We start from the raw sequence: 18827 nt of genomic DNA on the forward strand, positions 1-18827 counted from the left end.
GACATGGGGACATGTGCACATCCATGGTGCGGGGGTGGGTCACGCCTGGTCCGTGTTTGGCACAGCCCCTCACCCCCACCTGGAGGTTCTGTGTCCCTTCTTCCAGATGCAACTCAGAACCCGTTTGCAGGGCCTCATTTAGATCGTCTGTACTACCGGCTACCTCAGGTCTAGCAAAACCTTCAGACTTTTAGAAAACGCTGGAAGCCCTCCTGAGGCACCTTTGGTGTGCACATCAATCCCTGGGACTCTTTTCGGGCAATAGCAGCAGGATGGCTTCATGCGTGTGTGGAAGGCAATATGTGAAGAGAGGCTTCGGCGTATATGCCGTAATGCAAGGCTCACGGCCGTGGAGCCGTACCTTCACTCCGTCCCTTTGCTTCCTAAAACTTGGGGAGAAACTTGGGATCAACCAAGCTTCTCATGTTAAAATCTGGCAAAATTCTCTTCAGGTTTTTACAGTGGATCACTATTTAGAAAACAAAAACAAAAACAAAAACCTTGATGTTCAGATTTGTCAGAGACGGTCCGCTTAAGTTACTCTAGTCAATGGAGTTGAGGAACTATCTGAGGTAGCACACACACAGGAGGAGCCCAGGGAACGCTAACCCCAGCCTGAGCCCAACAGGGGGAGGCCAGTCTGGGTCCAAGGTGAATGTCAGGGTGGGGGCCTTCCTTTGCTCCCAGCCTCCCCCTGTCAGTGTGAGAGGGTCCGCTCACCTCCTCCAGCCCCGTTAGCCCATTTCTCTGGCTAACCTGTAGATTTGCTGTCCTTGTGCTTGTGTCAGGACTGTGGAGGCCTGACCCAGGACAGGAAGGAGGGGAGTGTGCATTTGAATGTTAAAATCGTATGTGTGTGTGTGTGTGTGTGTGTGTGTGTGTACCATGCATATCTATGACAGCAGACATACTTGTATATAATAGACCCATGGATTCTAGCAGGGACTTTAAAAAAAAAGACTCTTTCTTTTATGAAACATCATGGATATGAGAGAAACAAAACTAGTATTTATATTACGTCTTTGTCTAAATTTCCATTGACAGTACAATTATAGAAGGAAATGTGTGTCTTGAAATCTGTTTCTTTTGGTTTTGTCGCTCCCTTTACCCTTCCCTTCAGGATGGGACATGCCTTATTCCCCTTTCTTGTTTTTCCGTGTGGGTTGTCACAGCGTTCCTCAGCCCCATGTCCTTGGGGGCACAGGTACGAGGTGCTTGGTCATACTTCTGGGGTCCCCTGTGGCCTCCTAATGAACTTGGAAGAGTGTTTCCACAGATTCTCGAAAGTGGACCGGGCCTACATTGTGAAGGCAGAAGCGCGGTGTGGTGTCAGGGGCTGGGATTCTGTTTCAGAGCGTTCCTTTTATACATGCTGGATTTTCTTTCTGTTTCAGACCCTTCTCATCTCTTTCCTGCATTCCACCCTCCCGTACCAATCGATGCAAGACATCATGAGGGGCGTTACCATTATGACCCGTCTCCAATTCCTCCACTGCATGTGTAAGTAGTAAAACTTTACCCCTTAACGAAGCAGAACCGAGCACGAGCTCTTCCTGTCCCACGACGTTTTGTTAACGGTGAGCCTCCCGGGCTTTGAAGATGTGGTAGGAGTGTAAGATTTACTTTTGAAATATGGCAAGCCTGTCTGTTCCTGGACTCACTGAAGCAGATCCCCATTGCTTCCTGAAGAATGCCTGTCACACTAGGTGGCTGGCAAGTATTCACTATATATTTTGCTGATGTGTGTTCTGTGGGCTGTAAATACTAAATTAAACAGTCGAGGTCTAATGGAAACTTACCCCTCAGAGAATATGTATCTGGGAGAGATTGGGTTTGAAGTTTTTCATGCTAATGTTCCCATTACCCGGAAGTCCTTCCTGTCCCAGCGAGCACAACGAATTGTCATGAAATTTTTATGGTGAATTTTCAGGGCCCCCATGGTGTGCACGGCGACAGGGACTTGATTGATGGAACTGTCTCCCAAACAGAATGGCACCCATGATCAAGTGCGTGATTTACACAAAGATAAAGGGAAAGAATGATGGTGATCACGTACATTAGAAAAGAAAGCAGAGCATTTTGTGGAAACAAATATTATCTCACCCAGGTTGGGGGTAAAAAGAGTAACGGACTTCCACACTAAGGTGATATTCTCTTATCGTCATGTCCGGAGGACCGTCTGGAACTGTAATTACTGGAGCCAGCGTCTGGGAGGGGCCGCCCTTTCCTCATGGCCTTGATGTATACATTTAGTCAGATCTGGTAATCACCCTGCATTCTGAGACAGTAAAGTTAGAAAAGCACAAATAATACTTTGAAGAATAATGCTGGTTATTTAGATGGTAGATTGTGTCTCCATGGCCATTAGTTAAGCTGTGTAATTACGTATATGCCAAAGAAAAATGAAGTTGTTTTAAAACAAGTCTTCCTCTGTGAACAGAATTAATTGATATTAACAGCCGTAACTACATGCCCACGTACACATATAATATTTTACCAACAGTTTTTTGGATCCATCCCCCATTATTGAATTGTAATTTCAGAGCAGATTTGCCTGGAGGTAAGTAATAAATCTGTGTTGCAGACTTCCATGAGCATTAAAGGAGAAGTGGGTATTTATAGAGAGGGAATACAGAAACTTGTGACTTACTCTTTGATTTTTCACTGGAACACAAGGAAGTGTTCACAGGGTTCTGAAGCCTGCTAAAAATATACTCAAATAAAACCATGAGGCCAGTTAAAAACCCGTATACAAAAAGGGAAGGACATTCCAAATTCAGGCCGAAACCTGCCGTGTAATTCACCCCTGTGGTATGGAGGCTTTGCGGGGCAGATGGGCCCACAAAGGTCCTCGACGAGGCTCTGTCCCGTGGTACAGAGCCAGCAAGGACCAGACCAGCTTTGGAGATGCACATGGCTGATTCCTCCCAGACTCCAGTCTCTGTGACGTGGTAATTTAAATCAGATTTTCTGTGGAATTTCAGAGTTCTTTGTGCTTCCCAAAATCCTGTTACAGAGAAACTTCCCCAAAAAATGAGTTTATATGATCGAATGAACTAGTTCCTATGGGTTCATTACAGTTTGCCTTGTTATTAAATGCAAACATGAATTTAACTGTTAAAAATCCCAAGTCTGGGTTCTTTGGCAGAATACAACAATAGCAAGCCCTCATGTAGCCCACACATTGTATTCTGGGCCCTGATCACTGTACCTTCAGTATTAGCTCACCTGTGATAAAGACACCACAAGATGAGGCAGGTCAAGTTTGGAAAGTCCTGGGGTTAGGGGTTGCATTTCAGGTATGACTGCTGAGCTGGAATTTTTATAGGTTTTAGGGACTTCCTGCTTTTCCGGCCAGGCCTTCGGGTACTTTCACACAATTGACTAAATGGTTCTCTAGCTGCCTAAATGGACTGTTACCAAAATTCACAGTGTCAGGCTAGTCGACCGTCCCGAGGCCCACAGGAGAGTCCTGGAGGCTTCGGAGCATCATTGCCGTGGGCAGAGCGTAGTGAGGAGGTGGGCCTGTGGCCCCCCAGGACTGCTAGCCCTAGGAGGGTTGTAGGTGGAGAACCTGGGCTTTGCACTTGGCTCCAGGAGGGTACGGCCCATCTCTCCCGTGCGCCTTTGTAACAGGACATTCTCTCCGCATCGCCCTCAGTGGCCCTCCCTTGCTGCATGGCCAACTTCTGCTTCAACTCCTCATCCTCAAGGCCTAATTCAAACGTCATTTCTGCTGGTGTTCCCGAGGCTGTTCCTCGGAGCACCCCACGTGAGCCTTCACTGTGGTGCATACCCCCTTTCCTGGTGGTTTCCTGCTCGTTGGCCGGCAGTGCCCAGCACCCGGCTAGGCCCCTTGGAAAAGGTTGTCCATCGGGAGACTGGATGAGCAGGACAGCTCCAATCCCCCCACGCTTGCTTTATTTACACTTACCTGTTCTGGGAACTCTGCTAACCTACCCTTGCGTGGAGCGGTTTCATCCCCTGGAAATGTGGTTTTCTTCCTTACCGGACTCTCCAAATTGCAGGAGGAGTTCAATGAAGTCCTAAAAGTGTGAGCAGTCTTCGGAGCCCCGGGCTCTAAACAAGTGCTGGGAGTTAGCATTCGAGGCAGTGGGGACCCGAGAAACAGTGGCCTCGCTCAATCATGAACCCCTTCCTTGCTTTTGCACCTTCTGAGGTGCTGCTAGGAGTAGACGCCTGTGATCATTTTGGGAGCAGAGGGTCATCTGGGCCAGGATGGTTTCATTGCTGAAATCTAGACATCTTTGCTGAGCCGTAAAGCAGTATCCTGGAAAAGTAAAATGGTTTTATCTAGAACTCAGGTTCCAAAACGCTCTCTCTGTAACTGTCTTCTAGAAAATGAGATCAAGTGAGCTTACAGAGTTTTTAGGATAAACACTTTTAATTATACCAAGACAAAATTGGGGGATATTCTCATTATTTTGTGCACATAATTGTCCTTCTGGTGCCAGGTTTAAAAACAAAATTATAAGTCTCTTGAAAACGGGATTTGTGTTGATGATGGAAGTACCGGCAGATCTCTGTTTAGAAGGATGGCAGGAACTGTGATAATTAAGCTATCATATCCTATCATTAAAGATTCTGTTGAAAGAGGTTTATAAATTGCTTCTCTTTTTAGATAAACCACCCTATATTAAGGCATCAACGATATGGTGCAGAATTAAATTAAAATCTCATAAAATGAAATATGTTCCGTATTAGCCGTTTGACACTTAATTTGCCTCTGAATGAGTAGAGGAAATCACAAATTAACCTGCCTTTGTTTTTCCAACCATGGCTTATTAGGTGTTAGAACAACTACAATTACAGCCTAATAATAACCACCAGGGCTTATAAATATGTACGGAAATGTGTACGTTTGTGTTAAAGAACCCAGCTTGTTAAATGCAGTGCCTTTAAAAGCTTACCCTGCCTCTGTCTCTCGGGGCATTACCCACAGTGCCTGGTCAGGCAGTGTAGACAGAGCATAGAAACTCACATTGTTTGAAGCGTCCTGGAAGTAATAGTAGAATTTCTTAGTATTTCCTTTCTTAACTCAAAATCATGACTTTAGATTCACGGGCTTACAGGTGGGACGGTGGGATGTAGGCATCTTCTTTTCCTGAGTTGTCACGGAAAGGTTGTCCTAGAAAGTGTAAGATTCCTGCATTATGTTCATTTAATTCAAGTAGCTTGGAAATGAAGAAACACTGGAGGTGGGGAATTTCCCCTTTTCTTCTGAAAGTTACTCTCTACTGACTTCACCAGGACCTGTGCCCAAAAGATAAATTGAAATGTCTCTCACTCTCTCAAATCCTTTGCCCTGACCACAGAGTCTGTGTGGAAGCCATACAGAAAAGTGCAATGTTTTGGAAAACTATCAGTGAGTACACTTACTTAGATTATTGAGACTTTTTTTTTTTTTTTTTTTTTTTTGGAGCATTCATGACAGAACCTGAATGTGTATCCAGAGTGGAGCAGATTTTTCCTTCCTGGTCTTCTCTGTATCCCATGCCTTGCATTGCTCAGTTCTGCATAACTCTAGGAGGCATTATTGTATTCTGTGGGGGTGCACAGTGCTCTTGAGGCTAAAACGTACTGCTTGTTTTCAGATTTCACTTGGAAATTGAGACAATTGCCATATTACGCTCCCCTCCCTCATAGTACAGTTATATGTTCCAAGTGACTACTTTCGCCTTAATGAAGAAAGTACTCTTTCTCTTGCATTTTGAGTGTGGGCTTTTTAAAAAAAAAAATTAGTGTCTGAATCCATTTAACGAAGCTCACTTTTAAAAACTAGACATAGAGTATTCGTAAATACCCAAATTATAAAGTTTTAAATTCTGCCTTTAGTCTGGATTTTCTCTTGGAAGAAATGTCTGTCTTGTACCCCCAACTTTTTGGAGCCACAGTTTTCTCATTTATGGACCCATATGAATTGAATTTCAGACAGTCCATTTGCTTCATACTGAACTTTGCAATTCATTTTCCAGAGCAGGATCCTTAGTTACTAACCCATTATGATCATTCAAGCCCCACAGACCTTCTTGCCAGCTGAGTCGAGAGCAGCCCGTGTCTGGAGCTGGGGATGTGAACAGGGTTGCGCCCCCAGCCAGCAGTGACAGAGGGTGTGACCCTTCACCATCCACTTCACTCATTCGTCCCAGAAAACCAGCTTCACCTTTTCTCTCTTGGGGGAAGTGAGTGCTCGGGTTCTGTCTTATTCAGCAACTCTTTATTCTCTTACTTGAGTCCATGTGGCTCTTTCCGGGGCCGCCCGAGTCCCTGGAATGATTCCACCTAACTAAGGAGAGGTGCTCTTCCTACTGAAAGTGGTCCACGGCTTGGCCCTTGGAGAGAGGACTCCATGCACAGCAGGTCACTTGTGTTAGCTGTGGAGGGCACTGGAAATAAGGAAGGCTTTGCTCCATGATTATGATGGCCTTTTAGGGATGAGAGCAGGAAGATGAGTAGCAAGTTTGGAGCATGAATAAATACATTTCTTTCCAGAGAGAAAAGGTCGAAGAAAAGACATGTTACTATGATAAAAGCTTAGACAAAGGAGGGCTAAGTAGCTGGCCAGTACTGCTCTTCTGTGTCCTTCCCTCATTTCTTCCCACCCTCCCTGAATTCCCCACCTTGCATGCTGTACAAAGTACTGTACCTATTGGGAGCTCCTACAGTAGTCATTCAAAAGCAGCCTTCAGCCTAACTGTCTACTTAAAACTTTGTGGTGGGCCCATACACATAATAGTGGTTTCATTCTTTTCATTCCCTTCAGTAAAATACAGAGATTGAGCAAAACCTTGTATTTGTATCTGGGGGCATACCCAGTCTGGAAGATTTGAAGAGAACAATTTAAAATTAACAAAGGAAAGTCCCTTTTTCCCTTCAGTGCTCTACCATAACCCTTATTAGGACAGGTAAAGTGTAGTGACAGATTCCATCAAATGACTAGAGCTAATATAGGCAAACAGTCACACCGCCCTCCCCCACCAAAAAAAAAAAAAAAAAAAGAAGAAGAAGAATAGAAAAGATGTATAATTGTATTTCTTGAGTACAAAGACCATCTGTGTGGGTTTTTCTTGAATTTGCTGGGCCAAATCCACACCATACACATAGTAGCTCCTAAATCAGAATTATTTTCAGGAATGATAATGAGCTGTTCCTCTTAGGCCACTGCAGGATCACGGCCAACACCTGTCCTTTGCTTTTGTTTGTTTACTGTTTTTAGAGCATATCACCTTTATGCCAACAAGTCTAGCACACTTAGAACTCAAAATCAAAAGCTTAATAAGTTAATACTTATATTATAGTACCTCTCGTGATGTCTGATGCCTTCCCTGATATTAAACCGGTTACTGGTTGTAAAAGGCCAAAGTTACCTTATTTGACATTTATTACTGATTCCCAGGCCCTTCATGTGGAAATAAAGTTAATGAAACTAGCAATATTCAATGGAAAACCTAAAAAGAAGAGCAAAATTTCAAAACTAAGGGGAAAAAAAAGACATGAATAGACAGTGCAACGTGAGAAAATATATAGCGACCATACCTTTTATGTGACATTTGTGAGTATTTAACTATGGGCGAGGCACAGTTTTAGAGACTTTGCATAATTATCTCACGTTAAACTTAGAGCGGTGCTATGAAGGAGTCATCACGACCAGCCTCGTTCTAAAGATACGGAGGCCTTGACGCAGGGAGGTTACACAGCTTGGGAGTAAGTCGTGCCCCAGACATCCCTCCTGCCAGCCCTATTACACTTGACTTTCATCCTCTGCTTGTGAAAATCAGCACTGCACACTTACTGGTCTGCACCTGCTGGATGAGCACAAACAATTGTAACAACACCCGATGGGAAGTTCTCAGTGTCACCGGCTGTCCGTGTCTTATGCAGATTTCTAAGGTAGGAAATATGGCAGTGTGAAGAGCCATAAATAAGCCTTCTGACCTAATAAGCCTATCCAGAGCCAGCAAACTTAGATACACATCAGTGTTTGCTGCCGTCGAATTTGTGAAACCAAATGACTGGACAGAGTACATATCCAGCCAGAGGGAGAGCGGGTTGGTAAATTATGATGTGTCAACTTGGTAAGCCTGTTGGGCAATCCTCAACGGGCACATTTGGAGAAGAACGGATCAAAACGTGGGAAAATAATGATCGGTGATTATAGCAGTATATTCTACAGAACATGAGCCATGTTGGACCAGGTCATAACATGTGTCTGCCTGGAACCTTCTTCCTTCCGAGCCCCATGGCTTGCTCCCTCGCTTCATACGCTTCCCAGCACTGATGTCTCCTTATCAGAGAGGTCTTCTGTGAAGACTGTCTAATGGAGTTTGGCAAACTACCGCATATGAGCCTAGTACAGCCCAAGGCCTGTTTCTGTGAATAAAGTTTTATTGGAACACAGTGACCGTCCCTTGTTTACTCTTGTCTCTGGCGGCTTTAGCAATCCAGGGCCTGGTTGAACTGGGTACCTGAGACAGAATGTGGCCCGCAAAGCCTAAAAGATAAACTTTGCCAACGCCGACCTAAAATAACGCCTTCTTTCCAGCCCTACTCTTTGTCTCCTTTTTCTGCTTTATTTTTCTTTCTTTTTTAATAAGCAAATGCCATGTACCGTATTTTCCACTCTTAGACTTTCCTACTGCTAATCCCAACATTTTTCATTGCATATCCTGTCCAGTTCAAAAAAGAAAATAACTCTTATTGTCTGGTTATCATTCCTCAGGCTTAACTGAAAAAATGTAAAGCCTGCCTGATTTTCAGGAACTACTTTAGGCCTACAGCTGCGTTTCCCTGTGTAAGTATGAAAACGTGCGTGAGTTTCAGTTCCTCAACTTTCAAAATTTTCATGAGCCGGCAGCATAAATTCGGACCAACCGCTACACACTTTACTTTGCATTAAGAAATGAGCATGAAATAAAGTATATCAAAGGGCATCACACTTATTTCTGTCTTGCAGGATTTCTAATGACTGAAATACTGAATTCGGTCATCGGCTACGGAGAAAGCAGGCCCTAATTATGGTGCATATTCACAGAGTCTGAGCGGCCGCTTCTTGGATAAAATTCCTGTGTTCTTTGTGCTGTGCTCAGCAGTCAGGTCCGGGAGCAGATATTGACTGGAGGTATTCACGGTCACTGAACCGGAAGCCGCCGGCTCTATAGAGCCTGCTGTCAAACCTGTTGCAGGGGCCTGGGGGGTACTGGACTGTAACAGACTTTTTTTCTCTGAGTACAATGCTTCCACTCATGTTAAGCCTGGCTTCAAAGAAAACAGAAATTTACTGCCACGGTTTTATTTATTTTTCAACATATGTGTTTGAGAAAATTGAACTTTAACAGCATTTGTCCCAAAGGGAAGACACTTTGGGGTGAGTCTCGTGGGATGATGACCGGCCAAACGGAAGGGGCCTGCAGCTCTTCCTATGCGGTCCTCTCTCCTTCGCTTAGGTAACAGAACCCGCTTTTTCCGACTAAACAAAGACATGCCATTTCCTATAGCAGCACAGCACGCTGAGTTCATTTCAGACCTTTCCCCAGGGGAAGAAAGGCCCATGACACAGGCGTGCCTGTCATTCATTTCTTTTTGTTACTGTCGCACCCCCCATCCCTGCTCCCAGCGAAATTCATACATCAAAAAATAAAATGGGCGCAGACTTGTTTCCAGAAACCTGCTCGCTCACTTTCTGAATCCTAAGCAACAAATTAGCTAGATTTGTGCATCTTTGGTGATGCGAGGGAACTAAGCACACTAAAAGGAATTAGCAGGGGCAAGGTCAGTTTAGAAACTCATCCTGTGAGTCCTAAAGTAAGGCTGTCTGGGCAGCACGTTCATTAGATCACTGTATTGAAAAGAACTCTGAAAAGCAAAATCTTGACCATTTTTAGTCTTTGTGTGATCTTTGTGAAAGACAAGTCAGATTCGTAAAGGCATCATTGGAATGCACCTGGGTAAAAATTAACGAGTTGGTCCCGTGGCTTATGGTGCCGTGCTTTCCTCCTTCGCTAACCCAGCTGAGTTGGTGACGGTGCATTGGTTTTTGTAAGTCTGGTGTTTAGAAAAACGTCAGGTGCAATGCTAGACCTCTCCCCTGCACCTCTGCCTCTCCTTTCCTTTCTGTCTCTGTTTCTCTCCACACACACAGAGGAAGAATGTAGAGAAAAGGGTAAGAGATGGCAGAAACAGCCTTTAGGGCATTTGAGTGCATGGCCAGGAAAGAAAAAAAAAAATAAAGGTCTGTAATCTAAACCCCTAGATTCTCTGAAATCCAGTCACTTAATATTCTGGGTTATGTAGCCTCTCCCATGTTTATAAGTTATAGATATTTAAAACTTTCTTAGGTAGCTTCGGAGAGATTACAGATTCCTTAAAAAGTTCTTGGGTGGGACCGCTCAAAGGGAATAGGGAGTTTCGCTTCCATCTGACAATCTAAACTAGTACCAAAATGCATTGTGTGTCTGTAGAATTGCAACTGAAGGAATTCTTTTAGAGGTTCACCTCTGAGAAACCTGCAGCACTAGTCAGTAGTCTTACCTGTGAACTGCTCCTAAGGGACCCCAACCTCACCAGGCCCCAGGCCCCGTCAACCCCATGTAGTCAGAGCTCTGCCTGAAGGAATTACGTTAACCCCGTGCACACAAAGTGATCCCTAGGGCCTGACAAGGCTAATGTATGTCTCCTGCCGCCTGGGAAAGAATTAGGCCCTAACCAGAGAACCACCAATCCTTTTCTCACTACGTTCAAGTAGTATCCAAATTTTGCCAAGTTCATCAGAAATGAACAGCATCTCTATTATAGGGGGCTGGCAGGGGGGAGGCGTTGGCAGCTAAATGACCTGCCTCATTTGCAAAACAAATCACCAAAGCATGTTGCTTGAATATGATTTCCATTTTTAAGAGAGAGTCCAAAGAAAGCCTTCCGGGCTTACTAAAATGCTTCTTGCCTCTATTCAATGGAGTCGTTGGCTCCCCCATAGAACAAAATTCCCATATTCCTAGCCTACTTTGTTTTCAACATAAACCATGCACACCGGTGAAAGTTTTCAGACACAAATTCAAAATTGTCAATCAGTAACAAAGGCTATGAGAGCTCTAAAAGGGGCTCTGATTTTAAAAGGTTTCTCACATCATATTTGCCTGGTATAGAACAGATTAATCTTAGAATTACAGTTGGCCCTTGAACAATGTGGGGGTTAGGGGCACTGACCCCCCCTACCGACTGCAATCAAAAATCCGTGTATAACTGTTGACTCCCTGAAGACCTAATTGCTAACTGGCCTGTGGTTGACCAGAAGCCTTAACGATAACATAAACAGTTAACACGTATTTTTTATGTTGTGTGTGTTATATACTGTATTGTTACAGTAAAATAAACTAGAGAAAAGAAAATGCTACTAAGAAAATCATAAGAGAAAATATGTTTACAGTACTGTTTTACCCAAAAAATCTGGGTGTAAGTGAATGTGCACATCTCAAACCTGGATTGTTCAAGTCAACTCTATTTTGGAATATACTATTTATGTTACCTAATATGTTTATTGGATTTATTTATTTAAAGTAAATATTCTACGTATTTCATTATTTTACTATACAAATCATATATATTCTGTATTATATGCACACACACAGCTCACTTCTGTCCCTTTTCCGTGTAGTAGTTTCAGTTTGTCCTTGGGATTAGTCCACATGATCTTCCATTTTCCATCTTAATGCAAGTAGTCAAGAGGGGAAGAGAAGGTCAGTCTAAAGTATTTTAATCTTGTTTTAATGATCAAAATCTGGTCACCTCAGACTGGATTTCAGGATGCAGTGATACACATGTATTGAGATACACAGGTATTGAGAGACCAACAATCTAAGTCAGCGTTCCAGTGGAAATCGGGAATGGTGGGGGTGGAGGCTGGAAGCGGGGTCCAAAATCCTGGAAAAGGCAGCTCGAAGCCTCTGGAGGGCTTCTCTCCGAGTCGGAGAAAGTCCTATGCTGTCCGTGCAAGAGGATTTTCTACGTGGAATCCTTGAGCATGTCGCAGGTCTGTCTTCATCCTCTAGAATGGGGCGCGCAGGCTATGTGGGTCTGAGCTGGCAGCTCATGAGCCGGCGAAGGCCCTCCTGTGATCTGGAGAACGGTCAGAAGGTATGTTGCACCATATGGAATTTGGGCTAATCTCCCCGCCGTGCCCCGTCTTTTGACCCAGGCAGACATAGGACTTTTCAGTTATTTTGCTTATTGTTGTCTGCTGTTTCTCCATTTGTTGGGAGGAGGGAGGTATGTGGAAGCTGAATTGCAAGGCATGAGAAGTGGAGTCTACCCCCCCTCCAAGTGTATCGGAAAGAAACATCCTTCTTGGTCTGTTTGCTTTGCAAGGGCGTTCTTTGATGAGGCCTTTGTCCGAGGTCCCCACTGAAGGCTCAGTGTACTCAAGCTTTAGAAAAGGCTATTGGCCCTTCTTTGTTTTCTTTGTTGAACTGTTTATTTTGCTTTCTTCCCACGAGGTTTCCTGGCCTTGCTCTGACAACGCTTTTCTGCATGAATTACATTCCTCGGAGCCACAAGTCTCCAGATTCTTCCAGCCCATTTGACTCCGGCCTGTGTGATTAGTCCATCGGTTCAACCTGCCGTGGGTCTCTGCCAAGCAGGGTGCTTACTAAGTGCCCCTCCCATGAAGACCTAAAGACACTGGTCGCCTCATTAGTGAGAGGGTGGTGCGGCCCTCCGGGGTATCTTCATTGCCGCTGTTGAACCATCACTAGGTTTAAAATCACTGCCTAAAATCCTGGTCATTTGGTTTCCTTTCAGTGTGAGGCTGTTGAAGGAGGTAGTTCAGGCAGTTCAGGGCACGGCGTTCGTGCCCCATTCAGTGACAGAAATCGTCCTTTGTAGGGGAGCGCTGGAGAGCCCGTTAGCATCATTTAAGTTAAATTTACATTTTGTAGGAATTTCATAATCATTTGCATGAAATGCATTTACATCTGTGCAGAAATAATGAACAACAATAATAAAAATTACTCAGATATCTTAATCCTGGCCATTATATTTTCTTGTGCAATAGAGGTCATTTTCTGAAGTACGGTTTATGACTGAGACAGAGATGAACAATTAGCAGACTTACAAATTATGGTTTTTTAAACCTCTGTTAATAAAGATTAAACATTTGTTTAATGAGTTATACCTTCATTACAGGTAACGGTAAAACACTGTGATACCACTGAACAAAATTCCGCTCTCTTAAAAACGAAATTCTAGGGGAGCCTGGGTGGCTCAGTCGGTGAAGCGTCTGCCTTCATCTCGGGTCATGATCCCAGGGTCCTGGGATCGAGCCCTGTGTTGGCATTGGGCTCCCTGCTCAGGGGGGAGTCTGCTTCTCCCTCTCCCTCCACCCCTTCCCCCCGCTCATGCTCTTTCTTTCTTTCTCTCTCAAATAAATAAATGTTAAAAAAAAAACACAAAATTTATCAGGGATCTGTTCACCCTTTGGGTGAACATGGGTTCTGTATGAATCCATTCTTTTGCACATGAGCATCTTGACTCGAACAAGCAGGTGGGGTATGCTGTCCCTAACTGGGAGCCTGCATTTTCTTGATCATGTGTCTGGAAGTAGTTTTGACTTGGAGGTTCCCAAATGAATACCTAAGAATTTGTTAGAAGTTTTCATCTGTGGTGAAAACTGTATGCAGTATAAATACTTCTTTATACACAGAAGCTCTTCCTTCATGAACTGGGGAAGGCCCCAGACAGTGGGGCTAGGGAGCGGTTCTGGTTCCTTGAGATCCACTTCTTTCTTTGATGGGCCTGGTTTGAACTGGGCTCTTGGTGTCTGATCTTTGGAATGGTCATAAACTGTGGGCCACAGACTTTCTGTGAGGGGCCCTCACCAGCCTCCTCTTTGGCAAAGAAGTGCATTCACTCTGTGGGGTCAAGGTTCTTCTTCAGACAGGGAGGATTGGTCGGGAAGGTGGGAGTTACCTCTTTTGGCTAGAAGAGGCACTTTCTCCTTGGAGTGGGCTCTGAAAACAGATCCCCCAATGAGCTGAAACACAGCTGCCATGATACTTCATATGTGACACAATTAAACGTCTCTCACAAGTAGGGCCAGATTACAGTTTCGCTCAATAATCACCTCTGAGCACACCCCAATATGATGTTGGTTGTATTAGCCCATCATAATGCTCTTTTCTTGGGTTTCAAAGTATAATTTCAGAAAATTCAAATAGAACTCCATTGGCATATGGCTTCTGATGATCCTCTTCTTAAAACCAGTTTATAAGTTATTTTCAAAAATACATGTAGACCTCAGTTAAGTTCCATTCTCCGCTCTGCCACAAATTAACTGGCTCCTTGAACTTTCCCTGACCTCTCTGGGCCTCTTTGTTTTTATCTGTGAAATAAAATAGTTGAATAAATGATCTGTCAGATTCCTTCTTAATACCCCATAGTTATGGGCAAGTTTAGGTTGGTTCATTGTTTTCCCCTTGTGTGTGGACACTTAGAATAGGAATAGACCATGAAAACATAATGGCCCCAATATGTATGTGCCCTCATGTCATTTTTGTCTCCTGCTTCTGTTTCCTTATGGGAAGATCTGCTGAGAGAGTCTTGCCCACACCCAGGACATGGCTCCCTCCCTATTTCTCCTACTGGCCAAGGGATGCTTTGCAACTCCCTATGCCATCAGCACAGAGAGCCATTTGAACAGAAATTCAGACAGGTTGCCTTTGGAATGAAGAGGTCTCTGGTTTTAGTAAGAGCCTCAGTAATGTCAAAAGATAAGTGTATTTAAGCATACATGCACATATTTGTGTTTGGTTTGGGGTAGTTTTCCTTTGTGTTTAAGATCATAGACTGGGTTTGAATCCAGCTTAGGTATTTAGGTGTTTGTCTTTATGCAAGCCCAATTTCATTATCCAATCCCATTTTATATCAAGAACTCCATGACGGAGCAGATACATAGCACTTAAACCATGTTTGCCATGGCACAGGTGTTTGACAAATGGCAGAATTACCCAAAACGTATCTGTTCTGTTACCCTATTTGTCTACTCTAAGTTGTACATCCTTTCCCACTTCTGAAATTGGAACGTATCTTACAATCTGTAGTGTTTCACAAGTCGCTGTTGGTGAAGACGTGGTCGTGAGGAGGTTTCAGGGATCTCTGAATAAAATTATTTTGCCTTATATTTTCCTTTTTGTGCAAGTGCTAGTGTGAGGCATGATAAAATGTATGTGTAAGTAAGTCTCAGAGACTTCTTTTTAAGTGTAAGTGGAAAGTGGTAAGTATTGTCATTCTTAGTGGGACCTAAAATAATGTTGCTTCTTTAGATCAATAGCATCTTAGCTTCGATGAAATACAGTATATCTCATATGTAGCACATATAGATTGTATCTGTAGGTATGTAGTCAGCAGGGAAAAAACTGTTTCATCGTCAAGTTAGTTTTTTCCCCCAAGAGCAGAGCCAATTTTTCCTAAGGGTTATAATAATGGACCTGGTTGCAGGACTATAAAGTTAAAATGTAGACAATGTTTGGGAAATGCTACAAAATGCAAGGGAGGACAGCTTCAGCCTAGAACAGTATAAAGGAGGGAAGCAAGTGTTGGGTGCTGGTTATGTTGGTGTATTTGTGCAGATGCATAGCATAGGCTCTCCGAGGGTAAGACTTCATGATTAATGGTGTTTATTCTTGACAGAAGCCTCCTTTATTTATCTGCAATACAGTTTAGCGATTTTATCAGGCACCTGAATGAAAAATATTCAGTCATACCAATATTGCAGTGTAAATTGAGTAGAGTCACTTTTTATTATATCTTTCTGCCTTATCATCTGCACAGTAATTTTCTAGCGGAGGTTTGATATGGAAAGACTGGATTTAGCTGTATGTACTTGACACAAAGCCTCTTCAATTTCCCCTAAAAGTTCAGGCTGCTCTTAGAAATGTGTGTGTGTCTGTGTGTCTCTGTGTGTATAATATATAAACCCTCCCTCTTATCCAAGCAATTTCAGGATTTGAAAGAATAAAGATAAAATGCACAAACCTGGATTGGAAAAGTGTTGTTAATATAAAAATACCTAATAGCTGTGAACTCACTGGTAAAAAAGCTCCTTTAGTGGTTAAGCTGTGGCTCAGTTCTGAGCCTTTGGCATGGCTACGCGGTCCTACTTTTTTCCAATCGATCACCATCCAAATCCAATCAGCGTACAACCAGACCCTTTCATTTCTCCTGGGAGTAACACCAAGGTTGATGTCCAGAGTGGCCCAGGGGAGACATTAGTCGCTGTGGTGATGGAAAAACGCCATCCCAGACAGGGAGAAAGGAAAGAAAATGAGATCTCATTTGTGGGACACTCAAGTGAAGATTCCCTAAAATTTCAACCAAATTTTATTCAAGTAACGGACTTTATAACATTAGATGTCAGAGCAAATCGGTGGCAGACAGGGACAAGTGATTTGAATCATAGAACAATTTGGATTGTGGGACCAAAGAGACTTTTTCAGCCTGGTGGGGAGAATGGAAATCATCTCTGCCGAAGGCTCACATTTTACCATTGAGCAAAGTAAATCCCAAGGAGCCGTTAGCAGTAAGCGTGTGGTCCTAGGCACCGGTTCTCAAAGGGTAAGAATATCAAGTAATTCCAGCACATCAGTTAGACCTTTCTGTTCCCTTCAGTCTGTCCGCACTGTGGCATCAGAACAGTGGCTTTCACTGGGAAGAAGGGGATGCAGGGGGAGACCTTGTGGGCCCTTTTCCAGGGGCCAGGCTCCTTGACTGTGTTTCTGTGGTGTTCCTCCGGATGCCTGGGGCAACGGGCTCTGAAGCCAGGAGAGCTAGAGCCCTCGGGAGGTTCTTCTCTCCTTACAGGGAAGGTAATGCTTCCTTTCCACTGAGGACTGTAGACAAATTGTTCCCCAGTATGTTAGATGTATTCCTTTGCCATATTTAATTTATTTTCGAAAAGTTTGATTGATACCTTCCCAGGGGTTAAAATTCTGGAATATTGAGAAGTGTACTGGGATATAAAGTCTTAGCACGTAGTAGAGTCCTGCAACGTTCGTTGCCAGTTAAATCTAAATAGCCTGCCAAATAAAGAGGGACCATTTTAACTTTACTAGGCCAGAGGGCCCTAGCAAATCTTGGGGATCTTATTCTGGAGTACAGCCATTTAGATAATTAATAATCACTCCTTGATGGACGTCCCTGTTATCCCTTAAAATAAGGATAATTGCAAGAAGGATGGAAAGTATGAGTCAAAGAGCCTAAGAGACAACCCTGAAAACACTCTAGTCAGAGGTTGATAGTAATAATAATTATTAGGAGGATTTATAATGGGGATGGAATATAGGAAACGTCCATCCACACCGGCTAGTGGAAGACCAGCCTAAGCTCAGCATGCCAGAGGGCTGCTGAGAAAGGGGTATTCTACCAGGTTCTTGAAGCAACCTATCAAAACACAAATTAAAACAGAAGCCTCATCTTCTTCTTGGCTCAGATTTCCAGATGCACCCTTGTCTTTGGTATAAATCTCCCCCATACCACCTGCAAGAGGACCCAACTTGAAGCAAGGATTAAACTGTGGGAACCTAACTTCCTCTTTCTAGTTATTTCCATGCAGTATCTAAAGCCTTTTGCTCCATGACCTCTCACTTAAATAACAGATCCTGGCTTGCGGCTCTCAAGACGTTTAAAGTATCTCTTTCCCTTAAATTATTGAAATTTCCAGGTAAATGATAGAAGCACAGACTTGTTTGTTGGGTTGGTTAAGTCTAGCGGTTCTAATTGAATTTCTTGTATGTACTTTATGGTCCTTTTTGGGTATCACAGTTCAAACCCAAAAGTTCCTCCCGAAGGGTGACATGGTTGCTAGGACTCCACGTTATTAGAAAACCTAACAGCTGGGTGAGCTCATGCCACGTGGCCCGGGGTTTTTCTGGATTCTCTTAGTTCACAGGACTTAGGTCTGTGCTGAGTCACCCACACTATTGTCTTCCAGTATCTTTCTATTTTGCTCTGTGTTTTCTTTTTGGAAAAGAACACTACGTTGCCACTTTGAATGCTGCTTTTGGATAGAATTGGTAATTCATTAGATTCCAAAAAAAATTAGGTCTGTTAGAGTGAACGGAAAATTGGCAGGAATGTCAGAGAAATCAGACTTGGAAATTTTTGTCACCCCCCCCCAATTTTTTTTCTTTTCTCATAGCAATGAGTCTTTGAACTAAAACCAAGAATCACCATGCCCTTGAGTTTACTTTTTGAAAGAAGAAAGCCTGTGCATTTTACTGAGGTCGGGTAAAGTCAGTAGTTTATTTGCTATGTTAAAAGAGGTGAGGTGGGGTGCTTCTAAATGATACCAGGGGTGTCAAATAGTTGAGTAGGGGAGAGCAGCCCCCTCCCTGTAGGGTCCTAAGAAGTCGGTACACAAGGAGGCCACGAAAACTGGGTGACCTTGGCCTTACCCAACCTAGAGCTCTACCAGTAACAAGCTGCAGCAAAGAAGGTGTTGGTTGTAGGGGCCAACATTTACTGAGACCTTCCCATGGGAAAGGCACCAGGCTCAATGCTCTCCGAATACTTTCTTATTAAGAGTTCAACACTATGGCACTGCTTTGTTTCCATCCAGGCCTAAAGATCTGGGAGCAAAGCAGACTTTGAAAGATCTGGTTCACCCAGCACCAAATCTGTCATAGGGCTTGCGACCTCGACGTGTTTGCGTGCACTACCTGCTACAGGGAGAAACGGAGGGTGGGGGCGTGTGGAGCAGTGAGACAGGAAGGCCCCTGGACCCCTGGCTGGGCCTGGTTGGACTGTCCTCCCCTGTCGCCTCC

The 18827-nt window shown here is 43.8% G+C and overlaps 1 protein-coding gene across 2 annotated transcripts in view; it reads left to right on the forward strand.

Annotated features, from left to right (window-relative positions):
- GLI3 (GLI family zinc finger 3) overlaps positions 1-18827 on the forward strand; it is a 249753-nt gene that overhangs the window by 135448 nt on the left and 95478 nt on the right. For both annotated transcript variants that reach the window (XM_088018202.1, XM_028108964.2), the window contains one exon: positions 1395-1500. In XM_088018202.1, coding sequence (XP_087874328.1) covers positions 1395-1500 — 106 coding nt within the window. The remainder of the gene's footprint in view (positions 1-1394; positions 1501-18827) is intronic.

This window comes from Eumetopias jubatus, unplaced genomic scaffold (assembly GCF_037043125.1).
Source record: "Eumetopias jubatus isolate StellerSeaLion01/CBP00866 unplaced genomic scaffold, mEumJub1_p1.0 scaffold_14, whole genome shotgun sequence".
NCBI classification, from domain to species: domain Eukaryota; kingdom Metazoa; phylum Chordata; class Mammalia; order Carnivora; family Otariidae; genus Eumetopias; species Eumetopias jubatus.